Source organism: Oryctolagus cuniculus, chromosome 9 (assembly GCF_964237555.1).
Source record: "Oryctolagus cuniculus chromosome 9, mOryCun1.1, whole genome shotgun sequence".
Taxonomy (NCBI): Eukaryota; Metazoa; Chordata; class Mammalia; order Lagomorpha; family Leporidae; genus Oryctolagus; species Oryctolagus cuniculus.
This window is the reverse complement of record NC_091440.1, coordinates 62,185,455-62,205,169: the sequence shown is the minus strand read 5'-3', so window position 1 is coordinate 62,205,169 and position 19,715 is coordinate 62,185,455. Positions and strand designations below refer to the sequence as shown.

The 19,715-nt window shown below is 44.2% G+C and overlaps 2 protein-coding genes across 2 annotated transcripts in view; one reads left to right on the top strand and one right to left on the bottom strand.

The window, feature by feature from the left end:
* Positions 1–14,830, bottom strand: part of DNAJC15 (DnaJ heat shock protein family (Hsp40) member C15) — a 72,862-nt gene extending 58,032 nt beyond the window's left edge. Inside the window, exon 1 of the mRNA XM_008260010.4 lies at positions 14,674–14,830. Within this exon, the coding sequence (XP_008258232.1) occupies positions 14,674–14,778 (105 nt within the window). The 5' untranslated portion in view covers positions 14,779–14,830. The remainder of the gene's footprint in view (positions 1–14,673) is intronic.
* The window catches only part of EPSTI1 (epithelial stromal interaction 1), a 139,078-nt gene continuing 134,104 nt past the window's right edge, over positions 14,742–19,715 (top strand). Inside the window, exon 1 of the mRNA XM_070048762.1 lies at positions 14,742–14,874. Coding sequence (XP_069904863.1) covers positions 14,777–14,874 — 98 coding nt within the window. The 5' untranslated portion in view covers positions 14,742–14,776. The remainder of the gene's footprint in view (positions 14,875–19,715) is intronic.

The following is a 19,715-nucleotide window of genomic DNA, read 5'->3' as shown; positions in this document are numbered from 1 at the left end:
CTCTTCCAGTCCAGCTCTCTGCTGTGGCCTGGGAATGCAGTGGAGGATGGCCCAAGCGCTTGGGCCCTGCACCTGCGTGGGAGACCTGGAAGAAGCTCCTGGCTCCTGGCTTCGGATCGGCGTGGCACCGGCCATAGCAGCCATTTGGGGGGTGAACCAACAGAAGGAAGACCTCTCTGTCTCTCTCTCTCTCTCACTGTCTATAACTCTACCTGTCAAATACATAAATAAAAAATCTTAAAAAAAAATAACCATATATAGTATTAGTTAAAAGAAAAAATTATCAAAAAAGAAAAATGTTAGGAAAATTCCACCTGGTCAGAAGGGTTTAACTTTTTAAACTTCAGTCAGAAAACCCTTTGACCTATCTATTTTAAAATAAACTTTAAAAACAAATTCTTCCTGGCATCCTTTAATAAAACAAGTGCACTGACCTTTTATCTTCCTTTTTATCCCTGCCCTTAAATTTGCACCCTGATCATAAAAACAATCTTGCTGTGTCTCTAGCTATCCTACCTCCTATCAAGTGCTCCGATATACTTTTATTATACTGACTTTGAAGTCCTTCGCAAGAACCCCTTTAACTCCCCTTTTTAGCGTCCATCTGATAAGCACCTTATCTGCAACATTCTATAGCTTTGCTTATTTCTTCTCACCTGGGAAATCATCTTTTCAGAAAGATACTTTTATTTCTTTACAGTAGCCTATTTTGTAATTTCTTAGACTGGGAATGCCTACAGCTTAAATTTTCATTATACATTCTTCTTTCCTTCTTTTTTCTGAATTAAGATACAATTAACCGCCGGCGCCGCGGCTCACTAGGCTAATCCTCCACCTAGCGGCGCCGGCACACCGGGTTCTTGTCCCGGTCGGGGCACCGGATTCTGTCCCGGTTGCCCCTCTTCCAGGCCAGCTCTCTGCTGTGGCCTGGGAGTGCAGTGGAGGATGGCCCAGGTGCTTGGGCCCTGCACCCCATGGGAGACCAGGAAAAGCACCTGGCTCCTGGCTCCTGCCATCGGATCAGCGCGGTGCACCGGCCGCGGCGGCCATTGGAGGGTGAACCAACGGCAAAGGAAGACCTTTCTCTCTGTCTCTCTCTCTCACTGTCCACTCTGCCTGTCAAAAAAAAAAAAAAAAAAAAAAAAAGATACAATTAACCATGTCTTCAAGTTTAAGACTTTTTAAACATATCTTGAAGTATCTGAAGACCCTGAAAATCACCACAAAAATGAAGACTGTAAATCACTCCTTGGAGTTCGATTTCATCATTTTCTGATGTAAGACGAAAAGGCAATGGTACAGTAAGAAAAGCCACTTTACTAACGATACGACCTTGACACAGTTAATTCACCTCTTTGAACCTCAGTTTTGTGTATGAAGGTGCCGACCAGTAGCATCTAACTTCATTATGAGAAGAAAGAAAATATAATCACAGTGCCTGGTACACTGCACACATTCACTAAATGTTATAGATCACTTCCTCCTTAATTATTCCACCGCACATGAAGAATTCAATATATTCATGCAGATTCTATTTATATATATAATATACATAATATTTATATATAAAAATAGAAAATGTCACTAATATGGGAAGAGACAAGAAACTTTTTCAACACACAAAAGACCTTGTATTTGAAAATATCAGGAAGCACTGTTTTAGGAAAAAAACAAAATAACATACTGGCTAAAAGTGAATAATTACTACAAGGACTTAAAACAATCCTCCATAAAGTTTCTATCAAAAATTCTTATCATAAGGATAAAATATAGACGATAACCTTACTGTTAGAAACAAGTATGCTGGCACTTAAAAATGATAATGAATCAACAATTCAAAACTGCATTTCTAAATAGCCAAAGTTGCAAGCTTACCAGAATGGAGGGAATGGCTATCTCAAATCATTAGGTGAACCACTAAAAGGAATATGCAAATTAGCTATCCTTCAAAGCACTTATTAAACCTTTAAAATTCTTTCCATACAAGGCCAGCGCTGTGACATAGTGGGTTGGGCCTCCACCTATGGCATGGGCATTCCATTTGGGCACCAGTTAATGTCCTGGCTAATCCTCTTCTGATCCAGCTCTGTGACCTGGGAAGGCGGTAGAGGATGACCCAGGTGCTTGGGCACCTACACTCACGTGGGAGACCCGGAAGAGGCTCCTGGCTTCAGATGGGCTCAGCTCCAGCCATTGGGGCCATTTGAGGAGTGAGCTAGCAGATGGAGGACCCCCCCTACACACACACACCCGTCTCTTTCTGTGACTCTGCCTTTCAGATAAATAATTTAAAAAAAAAAAAAAAGAAAGAAAGAAAAGAAAAAAATATTTACTGGGGCCAGTGCTATGGCACAGGGTAAAGCCACCACCTGCAGTGCTGACATCCCATATGGGTGACAGTTAGAGTCCCGGCTGCTCCACTTCCAATCCAGCTCTCTACTATGGCCTGGGAAAGCAGTAGAATATGGCCCAAGTCCCTGGGCCCCTGCGCCAGCATAGGAGACCCAGAAGAAAATCCTGGCTCCTGGCTTCAGATCGGTGCAGTTTCAGCTGTTGTGGCCATTTGGGGAGTGAGATCAATGGATCAAAGATATCTCTCTCCCTGCCTCTGCCTCTCTAAATCTGCCTTTCAAACAAATAAATCTTAACAAAAATCTTTACATACAATATAGTGATTATATATATACACATATAATATATATATATTATATATATGATATATATACACATATGTTGTAGTGATTAGTTAATAAAATGTATTCTTAAAAACTGAGATTTTAAGTGTTCTCACCACAAAAAATAAGTATGTGAGGTAACACACGTTAATTAGCTTCAGTTTGCCAGTCTACAATATATTCATATTTCAAAACATGTTGTACATGATAAATACATACAACACTGTCTTAAAAAGTTTATCAAAAAAGATCAGAAAATTGAGAGTAGGGAAAGTAAGTCTTTAGATAACTGACACTTTAAGAAACAATTTTCAATATGTAAAATTAAACTGGTATTTTGAAAAACGCATTATTCAAAAGTCATAAAGCAGATATACTTATAAGTACTTTACAGTATTAAATTCCTTGGTGAATGACACAAAGATCGCTGCAGCTAGACAGTATTTGAGGGCAGAAAATGCTATTTATGGTACCACTGTTGGTAGTTTTTCATCCTTGGTTTAGTTCTCTTTACTTCACTTTTTTTTTCCTTAATAACTTTGTTATGAGTCAAACACATTTTTGTTTTTAAATATTTTATTGGCCGGCGCCGTAGCTCACTAGGCTAATCCTCCGCCTTGTGGCGTCGGCACACCGGGTTCTAGTCCCGGTCGGGGCGCCGGATTCTGTCCCGGTTGCCCCTCTTCCAGGCCAGCTCTCTGCTGTGGCCAGGGAGTGCAGTGGAGGATGGCCCAAGTACTTGGGCCCTGCACCCCATGGGAGACCAGGAGAAGTACCTGGCTCCTGCCATCGGATCAGCGCGGTGTGCCGACCGCAGCGCGCTGGCCGCGGCGGCCATTGGAGGGTGAGCCAACGGCAAAGGAAGACCTTTCTCTCTGTCTCTCTCTCTCACTGTCCACTCTGCCTGTCAAAAAAAAAATATATATATATATATTAAATATATATATTTATTTTAAGGGCAGAGTCACAGAAAGGGAGGGATAAAGTGATACCTCCATCTGCTGGTTCTCCCCAAATTGCCACACGAGCTTGGCCAGGCCAAAGCCAGGAGCTTCATCCAGGTCTCGCCCGTGGGTGCAGGGGCCCAAGGACTGCTTCAGTGAAATTCAAATACGCTCAGAGATGAGATTTCATATGGTGGTCCCAGGCCCGTCTGCATTCACCATTGGCCATTTCCCCCTCTGCTTTGTTGAAGGAGCGTTAAGGCCTGTGAGGTCGAGTCTGACCAGTAGATGCAATGGAAGATGGGAAAGCAGACAGAGACCTTCATCTCTGCCCTGGGCAGCAGTTCGGGCAGCACCAGCGTCTCCTCTATGGCTCTAGATCCCACTAGTGAGATGCCCATAGTTTCAGTGAACATGCGGTGCCTTTTTTTTTTTTTTTTTTTGACAGATAGAGTTAGAGAAAGACAGAGAGAAAGGTCTTCCTTCCGTTAGTTCACTCTCAAATGGCTGCTTCAGCTGGCACTGTGCGGAGCCGATCCGAAGCCAGGAGTCAGGTGTTTCTCTTGGTCTCCCATGCGGGTGCAGGGGCCCAAGCACTTGGGCCATCCTCCACTGCCTTCCCGGGCCACAGCGGAGAGCTGGACTGGAGGAGGAGCAACCAGGACTAGAACACGGCGCCCATATGGGATGCCAGTGCCGCAGGTGGAGGATTAACCAAGTGAGCCATGGCGCCGGCCCCACAGTGCTTTTAAAAATACCAATTCTTTCTTTAGCCCACCAGTCCTAAGACTGCTAGCGGTATTTGGTTGTTCCCAACCTCCAGATTGCCTCGATATGTCCCATTTGATTTCTGAACAATTCCATAACCTGTGAAACCAGTATCTTGCATTATATTTCCTCTGTTTTATAACACTGATGTCATGTCCACTTTCCTGGTGAGTACTTGACAGAAAAGCTGAAGGGGAAACAAAGATAAAAAGAAAGGATATTCTTAGAAACAGAACTTCTAAGATTCATCTTCTTCTCATCTGTGTGACCTGGGGCAAGTTATTTCAATGCTTTAAGTCTCTATCTGCAGGTCAGGGGAGTGATGCGTTACAATAGTACATACACCTCATGGGATTATTACATGGACTGAGTTCACATGTTCAAATAATCAGCCAACCGGACACATTTTAGCTACCATCATCCCCTCCTCTATGTTCCCAGAACACTACCCACCATAACACATTCTTCAGTGACCCTGCCTTCTGCTTTTCTATCCTCTTCTTAAGCATCACATTAAGCTTAATCTTCCTAAAGGCCTCCACTGACAACATAGCTCCTACAAATATGGCCCTCACACTTTAACCTGTCATACAGGGATGCCCACAATTATTCCCAACTTATCTTTATGTTTATTTCTCGATAAAACCTATATTTTAGAAAAACTGTTTTGGCTTCTCTTAAAAAAATGAAATATCTGATAATACTGGTATTTAATAATTTGCCTCCTTCAGAAAACTAAACACTCTCTCCATTTTGCAATTATTAGTATCACTCATACAGAAGACTATGACCCCAGAGCCCTTCATTCATTTGTGCTACCAGCCTGGCCACGTTAGGCATCTAGATACGCCACTTGAAAGATGTTATCGTCTTTTAAGTTTTGCTCATATTCTTGCCTTTTCTCAAGGCTCAGCTCATTCGCTCACTTTTCCACAAAGTCTTCTCCAATTTCCCACCCAAGAACCTCTGAATTCAAGTATTCTATCGGTCTTGTAACACTTACAGCTTAGTTCTTCATTCACTTATCCTTGAAAAGGCATTTACAGTTATCTGTTCTGTGCTTTGCTTGGCCCTAGGGGTATTAGCAAGAAAATTGGACACATCCCTACAACTCAGGGTCTCCTCCTAATCTAAAAGAATGGATTTAGCTCCTGGAGAAATCCTTTGAGGACAAACTCCATGTTTGATTCACCTTTGTATCTACTACAGCACATACTGAAAGAATGAGTCAACAAAAACTGTCAATAGTTAATAGAATCTGTCATTACTAGGGTTTTTATCTTTGATCCAAATGTCTACTAGAACAATCACCTTGTAAACTGTTTTACTGGAACATAGTCGTATTTATATATTCGCTATACCTGCATTCATTCTACAATAGCAGAGTAGTTGTTACAGTCTCTCTGACTGCAGAGCCCAAAATATTTACCACCTAGCTCTTAATAAAATATTTGCTGGAGCTGGCACTGTAGCACAGCACGTTAGGCTGCCACTTGCAACGCCAGCATCCCATGTCAGGGTGCCAGTGATTGCCCTGCTTTGGATCCAGCTCCCTGCGACTGTGCCTCAGAGAGCAGTGGAAGATGGCCCAAGTGCTTAGGACCCTACCACCCATGTGGGAGACCCGAATAGGTTTCTTGGCCCCTGGCTTTGGCATGGCCCAGCCCATTTGGGCTGTAGCCATTTGGGGAGCAAACCAGCAGATGCAAGATGTCCTCCTCTATCTTTCAAATAAATATTAAGAAAAAGAAAAGTTTGCTGCCATTTGAGGATGACAGCCTGGTTCATGTTTATTTCCTACACACACACAGTTAACAGCTTCTACTATCTAGTATTCCCAAAAAATCTATTAAACTGAGTTACACTGATAAACTTTAAAAACAGAAACTATTTCTAAGTTATAGACTGTGCTCTTGGAGGTTTTGATAAGCAATAAATGACCAAAACTTGGATAAGAATATCAGAAGTCACAGTACTTGTATCAGATCATATATAGCATTTATTAGATGCTTATATAGACCTTTCTTGACCAGTAAAAAAGTGAAAGAAGAGGGCTAGTCTCATGTATCTTACCCTTTTTATTCCATAAGGAGTCCAGTTTATCAGCCTATAATCCATTTCCCTAATTCTCTATTTTTTTCCCCAAGCCAACTGGCTGATTTGTTAATCACTCAAGAAAGACACATGGGGGCCGGCGCTGTGGTGCAGCGGTTAAAGCCCTGGCCTGAAGCGCTGGCATCCCATATGGGTGCCGTTTCTAGTCCCGGATGCTCCACTTCCGATCCAGCTCTCTACTATGGCCTGGGAAAGCAGCAGAAGATGGCCCAAGTCCTTGGGCCCCTGCACCCACGTGGGAGACCTGGAAGAAGCTCTTGGCTCCTGGCTTTGGATTGGAGCAGCTCCGGCCGTTGCGGCCATCTGGGGAGTGAACCAGCGGATGGAAGACCTCTTTCTTTACCTCTCTCTGTAACTCTGCTTTCAAATAAATAAAAATAAATAAATCTAAAAAAAAAAAAAAAAAAAAACTGCATGGAGCAGCAACCATGTGCCTGACCCTATGCTAGGAGCTGAGAGAATGTGTGTTCTTTCAACTTGCTGGCTAGGTTGCCTATAAAGAATGTCTAATTTTAGTTTAAAAGTGTATTTCATAAAGGAACAGAAACATTATTTAAATACTGACAGCAAATCAACAAGTGAACCAAACTGGGTATGTGGTACTACCATCCAGTTTCAAATATTCCCCAGAAACACACACACACACACACACACACTACTTTAAATGTTTCACTACCATAAATCAAAGAATTTTAGAAAACTGGGAAAACAGCCCACTCCCTCATAGCTGCTGCTGTTAGAAAAAAAAAAAAAAAAGAGACATTAAAATTGTTTAGAAATTCCCCAAGGCATTTTATTCTCCTAAAACACCATAAGCAGTAAATAACCTTCTAGATAAACATAAATTGTCTGACAGTGTTATAAAATGCTAAACTTCTATCTTGAGACTACAACATTTGTGTTCAGGAGAGACAAAAGTTGTACCAGAGGGAAATTAAGAAGGGAAAAATTAATCTTCCTCCTCAAAAGGGGGTGGAAGTTTCGAGGAAGAGAAGAAAAAGGGAGACTACACACCCATTCAGCAAATACTTACTATTTACCACACAAACATTTATTTATCATACGCTGGGAATGATACAAAATTCTGAAGAAAGAGTAGTAAGCAAGATAGATATTTGTTTTCCCTCAGGGACTAACATACAAGAAAACCCTACAGGAGAAAACAGACGTGTCAACATGTTAGAATCAAACACTCCTGTTATCACTGAATAGTCACAGAAGTTAACCGTTTAACAAAAAACAACTGTGCCTGTTACCATGTGCCAGTTACAACACCCATCACAGATGTGATATAAAATATTTTGCCCTGAGGACTTCACACTAGGTGCTCATACAAATAGTTTGAGCATCTCTCATCTGAAACATTTGGGATCAGAAATATTTCAGATTCTTTCAAATTCTGGAATATTTGCATATGCATAACGAGATATCTTGGAGATAGGACCCAAGTCTAAACACAAAATGGATTTCTCTTACATGTATACATCACACACAGAGATTGAAGGGAATCTTACACAGTATTTAACATAATGTTGTGAGTCAAACAGTTTCATGGCATTGAATTTTCCACTTATGGCATCATATTGGTGCTCAAAAAGTTTTAGGTTTTGGAGTATCATTTTAGATTTTGAATTTTGGATGCTTAACCTGTATAACTGATATAAGAAATACAAAATACAAACTTCCTTCTACTAGCAAAGGAGAACTGGGGTCAGTGAAGGCTTTAGTAAGCCACGCCTTAAAAAAACAAGTGGGGGGCCTGCGCTTTAGCTCAGCACGTTAAAGCCCTACTAGCCTGAAGTGCCAGCAGCCCATATGGGCTCTGGTTCGAGTCCAGGCTGCTCTACTTCCATCCAGCTCCCTGTTAATGTGCTTGGGAAAGCAGCAGAGGATGGCCCAAGTGCTTGGTCCCCTGCACCGATATGGGAGATCTAGAAGAAGCTCCTGGATCCTGGCTTTGGATCGGCTCATTTCCAGCAGTTGCTGCCATCTGGAGAGTGAACCAGCAGATAGAAGACCCCTCTCTCTCAAATAAAAAAAAGGTGTTCAAAAAAAAAAAAAAAAAAAGAGTATGAGGGGCAGGTGCTTGGCGCAGTGGTTAAAACTGCCTGGGACACCCCTACCCCACATGAGAGTGCTTGATCTGAGTCCCTATTCTACTCCAGCTTCCTGCTAGCACGCACCCCGAGAGGCAGCAGATGAGTGCTCAGATATCCGGGTCCCTGCAACCCTTGTGGGAGATCTAGGTAAGAGTTTTGGGCTCCTGGCATAATCCCAGCCCTGGTTATTGCCAGCATTAGCACAGTGAACTAATTAGATGGAAATACTCTTTGGGCTGGGGTGGGGACAAAAAAAAAAAAAAAGTTGGAGTTGGCCAGGTAAAGAATTTCAGACAGAAGCAAAAGCTACAGTAAAGTCACAGAAGTGTGAAATATGAGGAACCCAATGCAACCACAGCATGGGCTGAAGTGGATGGAAAATGTGGCTGGATATGAAGTTTCCTACACCACCCTAAAAAAAGTTTGGATCACAGTAAGCTTATAAAAAGGGATGGCACCACTATGAAGTCTGTATTACAGAAACGTACCAAATGGCAGTGGGAAGTTTAGAATACCAGAAGCAAAGTCTGTCTTTACAGCCTATTACAATAGGCCAGAGAGATAGAAAAGACCAAGAACAGCAATGTAAAGGATGAGAAAGAAAATTACAGGATGAGGGTAAATCACTGATGGACAAAACGCTGGAAGGAGAGAGAAACCGGAGTTGATGATGGCATCCTGCAAGGCAGGAAAAAAAAGGAAAATCAACATATTTGAGGAGGGACTATAATGAGCTGCATTTTTTTAAAAAGGATTTATTTATTTATTTGAAAGGCAGAGTTGCAGAGAGAGAGGTCTTCCATCCACTGGTTCACTCCCCAGATGTCCGCAACAGCCAGAGCTGTGCTAATTCAAAGCCAGGGTCCAGGAGCTTCTTCCCAGTCTCCTACATGGGTGCAGGGGCCCAAGCACGTGGCCATCTTCCACTGCTTTCCCAGGCCATAACAGAGAGCTGGATCATAAGTGGAGCAGCCAGGACTTGAACCAACACCCCTATGAGATGCTGGTACTGCAGAAGGGGGCTTACCCACTAGGCCACAGCACTGGCCCCTGAGCTGCATTTTAATAAGCTGAACTTTGTATTTTTGTTCTGCATTTTGACTGCATTCACTGAGAGAACAAATCTTTCCATTCTTTCTCATTTCAGAATAACATTGACTCAACACTGTTTTTCCAGTGCTTACCCCAAATCAATCACCAATATAAATGCTACAAATACTTACCAGAGAGAAAGTTCCTGTCCATGAGTTTACATATTAGCTTACTATTATGGTATAAGAAATGGCAAAGAAAGACTAAGAAAATATTGAAGAAAAATATAGATGTATAGAATTGAGGTGGAGGCTTCAATGTATGTCAAAACAAGTTTCAAAATATAACTGAAAAATAGAAGAGTTCATTTTTTGGTAATGAACAAATGCTTCATAATTTACATGATTGATAGGTTTTAGCTTTCACATATCAGGTTTGCTTATGAAGAAATATATAGAGGCTGGCGCTCTGGCATAGTGGGTAAAGCCGCTGCCTGCAATGCTGGCATCCTATATGGGCACTGGCTCAAGTCCCAGCTGCTCCACTTCCAATCCAGCTCTCTGCTGTGGTCTAGGAAAGCAGAAGATGGCCCAAGTGCTTGGGCCCCTGTACCCGTGTGGGAATAATTTTTTTTTTAAAGTGGCAGGAAATGTTTTCCTTCAACTCACTGACAATCATTTTCTCCTATTTAAGATTACCACACATGTCCCACACCTAGGCCATTTTTTTTTTCTTTCCTAACACCCTTTGCCAGTTTCCCATTGCTTTCAGTACTTCCAAGTTCCCCAAAGTCATTATCAATAATCTTATCTATTTCATCATTGGTCATTGCCCTTAGGTACACAGTGAAAATCCCTGAGGCCTTTTTTGTTCCATAGTAATATGGAGAGGATGGGGAGTATTGGTGGATAGGAAACTACTGATCCATGAAATCCTAAAATATGTACGACAACCATACCCAAGAAAGAACTGTCCGCATCCTTCAAAATGTTTAAAGTCCTCACTGAATATAAAGTAGGCAGAAAGCCTATTTATCTTAGTATAGAACTTTATCATTTTTGCACTGTGTTACTAAAGACAATTTTCCATAAGTGTAACTTCCTTGTAAATTGAGGGAACGATTATTTTGTTCAAAATTTTACCAGGAATTGTTCACCATTCGGGGGAAAAAAAAAACAGTCTGACAATGACAATTCTTTAAGCCTTGCAAGGATGAGGAATCTTTTTTCTGCCAAGGATAGTTTGGATATTTATAAACATGATTTGCAGGTCACACAAAATTATCAACCTAAAATGAGCCTGCTATAGATTTATTGAATTTCGAGTCCCACCTGCAGTTGCCTTGACAGCACCACACAAAACGATTCTGCAGGCCTTTTACAGCCCATGGGCCGGAGAGTCCCCAGCCCACCCCTGCTAAAGGTATTTGAAATGTCAATCCTTCTGATAATCAGTCTGCAATTTCAGTTGTCAAATGACTTTCTGTATTGTTGCAATAAGCCAGTTACTAATGATCACCTCACTGTTTTTTAATATTGTCCTATCTGACCACTTATGTATTTAAAGACATGTTTATTTTCTAATAAAACATTTATTTCACCTTTATGTTTCAATTAGAACAGTTTGTTGATTTTTAAAATTATGTTAATGCACAGAGTTTGTTGCCTATGAATCTCATTTCAGGATTTCAGGAAATACAGGACATTTTACAAAATATTTGTTTTACAGAAAGGTAGATTTCAGAAACCAAGTGGACTTTAATTCAAAAAACATTTCCTTTTTTTATTTACTTGAAAGGTAGAGTTAGATAGGGAGAGAGAGAAAGAATTCTTTCATTCACTGGTTCACTCCTCAAACGGCCCACTAGTGCCAGGGGTCAGGAGCTGCTTCTGGGTCTCCCATGTGGGTGCAGGGGCCCAAGCACTTGGGCAGGCTTCCATTGCTTTCACTGGTGCAGTAGCAGGGAGCTGGATTGGAGGTGCAGCAGCCAGGACATAAACTGGCACCCATGTGGGATGCCAGAATTGCAGGCTTAACCCAGTGCACCACAACACTGGCCCACAACATTTCTTGAGCACTGCTAGGTGCCCGGTACCATCCTCCAGGCTTGGAATATGTAAGAGAACAAAACTGATGATGAAGTTTGGAGTTGCAAACTCTTTGAACTCCTGTGTCTGATTCGTTCCTTATCACAATCCTCTTGAGGAAGGTCCTTGTTAACCTTCAGTTAAGTGAGGGAAGGGAGATTCAGGAAGTTCTAGGTGAAAGGTCACTGCAAAGCACACCAAACACTGGAGTTAGGGAGGTTTACTGTCGGGTGGGGGAAACCTGATGGGCTGCCTCCCCATGCATGAGAGCACAGCAGCCTGTAATAGGGAGAATCGGTCTTAGATAGCTTTGTAGAGGAAAGGAGGTGGGAGCAGCAAATCCTATTAGGGCAGAGGTGCAGCTGGCGCCCGTGTTGGGCCATTTGGTCACCTGACTTCTAGTGAGCCAGGCAGAGCTTAGGAAGCTGGTACCATTTTACTAACACGGGGTAACTGGCGCAGCATCATTGCCCCAGTCGGTGGCAGACCTAGGATTCCAAGTCCTACGCTCATTGCACTCTAACTCCTTGGAAATAAGGATAGGATAGTCTGATGGAGCTTGATAAGATAAAGTAGAAGGAATCTCCATGACAATGTGTAAAAATCGTAGTTGGACGCACTGTGAAATTTTGAAGCTAGAACTGATGTTGATGATTTTATACTTGTAGGTATTTTTACTTGAAAGAGGAAAGAGTGTATAAAATCCAAGATGTCAGGTAGGAGGCATATTTAATAGTCCAGGTAATGGGGCTGGGGGTTGTGGCCTAGCAGGTGGAGCCACCGCCTGCAGTGTTGGCATCCATATGTGCGCTGGTTTGAGACCTGGCTGCTCCACTTCCATTCCAGCTCTCTGCTACGGCCTGGGAAAGCAGTAGGAGATGGCCTAACTCTTTGGGCCTCTGCGCCACATTAGAGACCTGGAAGAGGCTCCCAATCGGCGCAGCTCCGGCTGTTGCGGCCAGTTGGAGAGTGGACCAGCAGATGGAGGATCTCTCTCTCTCTGACTCTACTTCTCTCTGTATAACTCTGACTTTCAAATAAATAAATAAATCTTAAAAAATAGTCCAGGTAACTGAAGGCTAAAGTATAGGCCAGTGATTGTCCACCTGTCCATCTACCTAGGCAAACCCACCTGTGTGCTCCAGAAATATATCAGCTATGATAATCCAGTGCTCACAAAATGAGTCCTTACTAGAAGTAAATAGTCACTCTCTGATCTTAGGAAACTTAGAAAAACGCTGGAAAATTACAGATCAACAAAAAAGATGTCACAAGATAAAGGACAACTAGCAAACAGTATGGCCAAGAGCCATGAATCTGAAGGCAAGATACATGGTTGCGGCTAGAGCAGCGTAAAATAAGTGGGGGAAAAAAAATCAATGAATTAGCCATTTTTCTGGACGTTCTAATCCATTTTTCTTACATACAGCCTGAGAGAACTGCTTAAGATCCCCACCTGTCACTCCCTTGCCTAAAACCCATCCAGATGGTTATCACTGCCCTCCGGCTATCTGGTTTACCAGCTGCTTCCTATGTTCTAGCCTCTGCCCCATCATCTCTGGGAACTCCACTCATCCACACGGCCCACGTGCACCTACTGGGCACTTGTAAAATGGCTAGCCTAAATGGAGATGTTTTTTAGGAGCCAGTGCTGTAGCACAGCAGGTAAAGCCGATGCCTGCAGTGCCGGCATCCCAGGTGGGTGCCGGTTGGAGTCCTGGCTGCTCCTCTTCCGATCCGGCTCTCTGCTGTGGCCTGGGACAGCAGAAGATGGCCCATAGACCTTGGGGCCCTGCACCCGCATGGGAGACCCAGAGGAAGCACTGGGCTCCGGATCTGCGGTGCAGATCCAGCCATTGCAGCCAACTGGGGAGTGAACCAGCAAATGGAACTCCCCCCCCCCACCGCCCACCTCTCCTCTCTCTGTATAACTCTGACTTTCAAGTAAAATGAATAAATCTTCAAGTAGATAAATGGAGATTTTTTTAAAGAGTTAAATATACATTGGCTTTCAAGGATGTAGTTATTACAGGAAAAGAAAAACTGTGAGAGTATCTTAGTTATAGATTTATATTATCAGATGGAACATGCTTCATAGTTGAGTTAAATACCGTTAACATTAAACTCATCTATTTTTCACTTTAATATGACCACAACAAAACTGAAATATACGTATGCGGGCGGCCAGCGCTGCAGCCCAGCGGGTTCAGCATCCCGGTCCCATATCCGATTGCCAGCCCCCCCTACCCAGCTTCTGCTAATGCGCCTGGGAAAGCAGCCAAGACCCAGGACAAGAGCCCCTGCCATCCTCAACGAGCTTAGGCCTGGCTGTTGTGGCCACGTGGGAGTAAACCAGCAGACGGAAGATCTCACTCTGCCTTTCGAATAAAAGATAAATCTTAAACAACACGCGCACATACACACGGGTCCAGAAACGTTTCTTTGGGGACACTTCTCTCTCCCAGCGCCCCATTTCAGCCTGAGTCTGAGCGCCCTGCTTCTCTGAGGGCGACACCGCTCCCCCTCTGTTAACTCCTCCATCTGACCTTGCTTTTCAACCTGAACCGCACCACACCCTCCTCGAGGGTGTCCCGAGGGAGGAGAACCCAACAGACACAGTTCAACGTATTTTCTATCCTCAGCCGCCCGTTTTCTGGCCCGCGTCCCCGACTAGACTGGAAACTCCTAGAGGACAGAGACGCTCGGAGCCGCGCTGTCGCCGACGTTTCGTCATCCAAGCCCGGCACAGAGCAGCCTCCCTCCCCCTAACGAAGGAGCGGCGGGACTGGGTTGGTCAGAGAACCCGAAAACAAACGTTCGAGTGCCGAGGGGGTTCCGCGGGGCCAGGCAGAGCTGGGGGTGCAGAGGAGTGAGGCGGGGCTCGGAGGCGGCTCGGGGGCGCCAGCGGGGCGTGCCCGCGCACCGCGGGGCCGGGGAGGGGCGGGGGACTCACCAGACCGTGGTCGATCTCGGCGTCGGGCCGTTTGGCAGAGGGCGGCACGTATTCGGCATAGCGCAGCCCCTCGCCGGCGGGGGCGACGCCAGCCCGAGCAGCCATGGCGAGGCGGCCCCTGAAGACGCGGAGCGCCGCAGCGCCGTCTACGAGGCGGCCTCAGGGACAAACTACTGAGGGCGCGCTCGTTTGCAGGTCCAGGTGAGGATGCGTCCGCGGCGCCGCCGAAGGCGGAGCCAGCCCGGGAAGAGCTTGTTCCCACCCAGCCTTGGGCAATTTATCCCAACGAAGCCCAGGGTCGTTTTCAATGCCGTGGGACGGTGGAGATTTTTCCTTTGTTTCAGATTTGGCAAGCCAAGGCCATCCCAGGACCTCCTGGGGAACTGCAGGGTGGGGCCTGGCACTCTTCCTAGGCTGCCCTGGGGCCTCGGCTGAAGCCTGTGAGGAGATATTGGTCTGGTCAGCTGCAACCAGGAGACTCAGGGGCCCCGCTGTAGTGCCTAGCCCCTGCCCGAGGGATCCCGGCCCAGGCCCAACACCTGAGCAAACTTGTGTTTAAACCCACCGATTGTCTCATTCAGGAGTGTCATTGAGACGTGTTGTGTCCTCCACTCCCAAATGAAGTTACAGAGAAGAAATTCATAAACCAGGAAACAAATTTCACTCCTCACAGACGGTTTTGTTCTCTTTTGGGTCTAGAAAGACTATTTGGTCTTTAGGTTATTTATTTACTTATTTGAGAGACTAAGAGCGCTGCCATTTGAAGGTTCACGCCCAAATGCTTGCAAACAGCTGGCCGTGAAGGCAGGAGCCAGGAATTCAGTCCAGGTCTACCACGTGGGCAGGGACCCAATTACCTGCACCATCATCACCCAGGGGCCACTTTAGCAGGAAGCTGGAATGGGGATCCACCGCAGGAGCTGGGGTTCCAGTGCATTCCAGTATGGGATGCAGCCTCCTGAATGCAGCCAATGGTATACTACACTAACGAAAATAGTTGTAACCACAGTGCCGTCGGAGTCCAAGGGATGGAATGGCCACTTTGAACCAAGTCATCAGAGAAGGTTTGGTAGAAGCTTTGCATTGAGATGGTCAGTAATGAATGGGTAAGATTTGTTTAGATGGGAGAGGAATATGGGCAGAAATTTCAATTGGAAATAGACGCGAAAACATGGAAAAGATAGAACTCCATCTGGGTCTCCCCTGAGTGGCAGGGACCCACGTATTTCCACTGCTTCCCTAGGTTCGTAAGTAGGGAACTGGATGGTAAGTGGAGTAGCCAGGACTCCAACCGGTGGTCCCAAATGGGAAGCCAATGTCATAAGCAGTGACTTAACCCACTATACCCCAGCGGTGGTTCCCTGACTCACAATTAATAAAGACACTACTGAACTAAGCAAACAGATTGGAGTGGAGCAGACAGGTTAATGATTCATTCATCTGCTCATTCATTTATTCAATAAATATTTATTGAGTACCTGTTAGGTATCAGGCACTATGCTAGGTATTGGGTCTATGACAAGCAAACAAATAAGGCCTCTGATTCCTTGGAGGTTTACGATGTACCCTGGCAGCTGGGCCCTAGCAGTCACAGGCTGCTAGCCTGGAGCAAATGAGCAATTAGAGCAAGACAAGACCCAGCTGAGCTGTGGTTCCTCTTAGCAGCTGCTGCCCCTGCCCAGGAGTTGGAGGGAATGTCCCAGAGCAAAAGCCAGGAAGTGGAGGAGGATAAGTGGGCCTGGGAGAGGACAGCAAGGCAGAGGAGAGGTGGGTTCAGTGGGGTACGTTTCGGCTCAGACCTCAACCTACAGATAGCTGACTGTTTTAGACTTGACTCCTGTTCCAAATCGAAGAAGCAGCCAATTTTAAAGGGAATCTCATCCACAAACACTACTCAGTTCTCAGCTCACTCTTTGCTGCTGCTTTTTTTAAGATTTATTTTATTTATTTTGAAAGTCAGAGTTACCGAGAGGTCTTGCATCCACTGGTTCACTCTCCCTACGGCCGCAATGGCCAGAGCTATGCCAACCTGAAGCCAGGAGCCAGGAGCTTCTTCTGGGTCTCCCACATGTGTGCAGGGGCCCAAAGACTTGGCCATCTTCCACTGCTATCCCAGGCCATAGCAGAGAGCCGGATCCGAAGAGGAGCAGCTGGGACTCAGACCGACGCCCACATGGGATGCCAAGGTTCCAGGCCAGGGCTTTAACCCACTGTGCCACGGCGCCGCCCCAGTGTGCTCACTCTTAACCAGCAAAGAAGGATGGAAGCAAAGGCAATGAAGTCTTTTTCTCTCCCCATTAGGATTTCTTTCTGACTTAGCTGTAATCATTTTTCTGGAATCCATGAGAACAAAAAAATGCTTTTTTGAAACCAAAAGGAAAGCCACATTAAATTTTCACTGGTCTACTTATATTAGTTATGCCATTCCAAAGATAAATTACATTATGTGCAACAGACTTTGTAAAAGAAAGACACATTGGTAAAACATCTTACAAACATCTCAGAGTATTTAGGGGTGGGCATTTGGCCTAGCAGTTAGGATGCTCATCCCATGTTGGAATACCTGGGGTTGATATCCCAGCTGTGGCTTCTGGTTACAGCTTTCTGATAATGCAGACCCAGGGAGACAGAAGTAATGGCGCCAGTAGTTGAATTCCTACTGTTCACACCAGAAACCAAGATTGAATTTCCAGCTCCTGGGTTCACATCCTGGCCATTGAGGGCATTTGGGGAGTGAACCAGTGTAGGGAGCTCTGTCTGCCTCTCAAATAAATAAATAACAATTTTAAAAAATATATTTTATAATCTTATTATAAGGACTTGGGCAAAAAAAATTGACCTCTTTGTGTCTGTTTCCTCATCAATAAAGTGATAAGAAGATAATAATAAGAGCCCCTTCCTTCTGAGTTGACTTTTGCAAAGTTCATTGAACAGTGCTCGATATTGAGGAAGTTCTACCAAGTCGTCAGTTACTATTTTCAGTTATCTGTTTCACCTATTTCTCTGTATATTTTCTTCTCACTGCCCTACCAACAGTTGTGCTGACCCCCAAGTAATTGTCATATCTTTAAAATAATACAATTTCATTAGATGTTATGTAGTGGAAGGGGAAATTGTTTTGTGAAAATGAAATGAAAAGCCTTAGAAAAACTTGATAAAAACAAGTTGTTTTTTTTTTTTTTAAATAAAAACTGTTGAATAGTGGGCATGGGAAGAGAATCACAAAACAACTGAATGTGATTCTCCCCTTGTTTTGCTTTTAAATATCTTGTTTCCCTTCATTTTACACAAATCCAAATTAGGAACCATAGAGGATGGATTACCGTTGTGGAAGAGATCTGAGGCGGAACTGAATAGAGGGAGCTAAATACAGAAAAGAGGCTTTGGCCCTGCAGATATTAAAAATAGAGTACATGAATAGATATACAGTCCATTTTATTTTAAAGTTCCAAAGGGGCATGCCAGTGCTGTGGCATAGCAGGTAAAGCAGCTGCCTGTAGTGCTGCACTCCTCATGGGCACTGGTTCGAGTCCCTGCTGCTCAACTTCTGATCCAACTCTCTGCTGTGGCCTGTAAAAGCAGTAAAAGATGGCCCAAGTCCTTGGGCCCCTCCACCCACATGGGAGATCTAGAAGGAGCTCCTGGCTCTTGGCTTCAGATTGGCCCATCTCTGGCCATTGTGGCCGTTTGGAGAGTGAACCAGTGGATGGAAGATTGATCTCTCTCTCTCTCTCTCCTGTCTCAAAAGGCAAAGGAACATTAGGGAAGAAAAGTCTTAAAACCTCTGCAGGAAAGATTAAAAAAAAAGAGTTGAGAAAAAGTGACACCATGGGTTAAACACTCATATTTGTTCCTCTAAACTCAGCAGTTTAGTCCCCCAAAGTCTTATGTTAAAGATACTAAGTGGATAGAAACTTATTTGAATTATGGTGCTTAGAGGTACAGACTTGGAAAGTGATTACATTGGATTAGATCACTAATTGAATCCTGGTGACTTTATAAGGAGAGAGACAAATCCACACAAACACATGTATTCCCTGTCTCTTGCCATGTGATGCTCTGGGCCACCTCAGGACTCTACTAGCAAGAACTCCATCACCAGAGGCTGGATCAATGGATCCTATCCAGTCTTGGACTGTGAACCTCCAAAACCATGAACCAAATATAACCTTTTGCCTTCATATTTCTGTATAGTAACAAAAAGCTGATTAATACAAGTTATTTATACCTAATGCTTAAAAATAATATGTAAAGTGTATGTCATTACCATTTGGACTACATTTAGCTTTTTCAGTTGACCCACTGACTACTCTCCTGGTCTGGTCAGAAAAGAGACTCAGGGCTGGTACTATGGCACAGTGGGTTAAGGCCCTGGCCTGAAGCATCAGCATCCCATATAGGTGCTGGTTCTGGTCCCAGCTGCTCCTCTTCTGATCCGGCTCTCCTCTGTGGCCTGGGATAGTAGTAGAGGATGGCCCAGGTCTTTGGGCCCCTGCACCCACGTGGGAGACCTGGAAGAAACTCCTGGCTCCTAGCTTCAGATCAGTGTAGCTCTGGCTGTTGCGGCCATCTGGGGAGTGAACCAGCAGATGGAAGACCTCTCTCTGACTCTACTGACTCTACCTCTCTCTGTAACACAGTCTTTCAAATAAATAAAGTAAATCTTAAAAAAAAAAAAAAAGGAAAGAGACTCTACTGCATGACAAAGTACACTAGGCACAGAGGAGGACTAGAATATTCAAGGAAGGAGTGAGAGAAACTAGGCATCTAGCTAACAATAGAAGGAGGAATACATATTTGCTTGATTAATGAGAAAGACATGACTTTGGGGGAAACAAGTTATGAGAAAGCACAAAGTTATGTGAACAGTACTAAAAGTCATTCAGTTGTTCACAAGTTTGAAAAGTAAAAAAGAGAAGAAGATGGGTGAGGGAGGAACAAATAAAGGCCAGATAAGGGCTTTTTAAAAAGCTATTTTTAAAAAGATTTATTTATGTATTTGAAAGGCAGAGTTACAGAGAGGCAGAGAGAGAGAGAAAGTC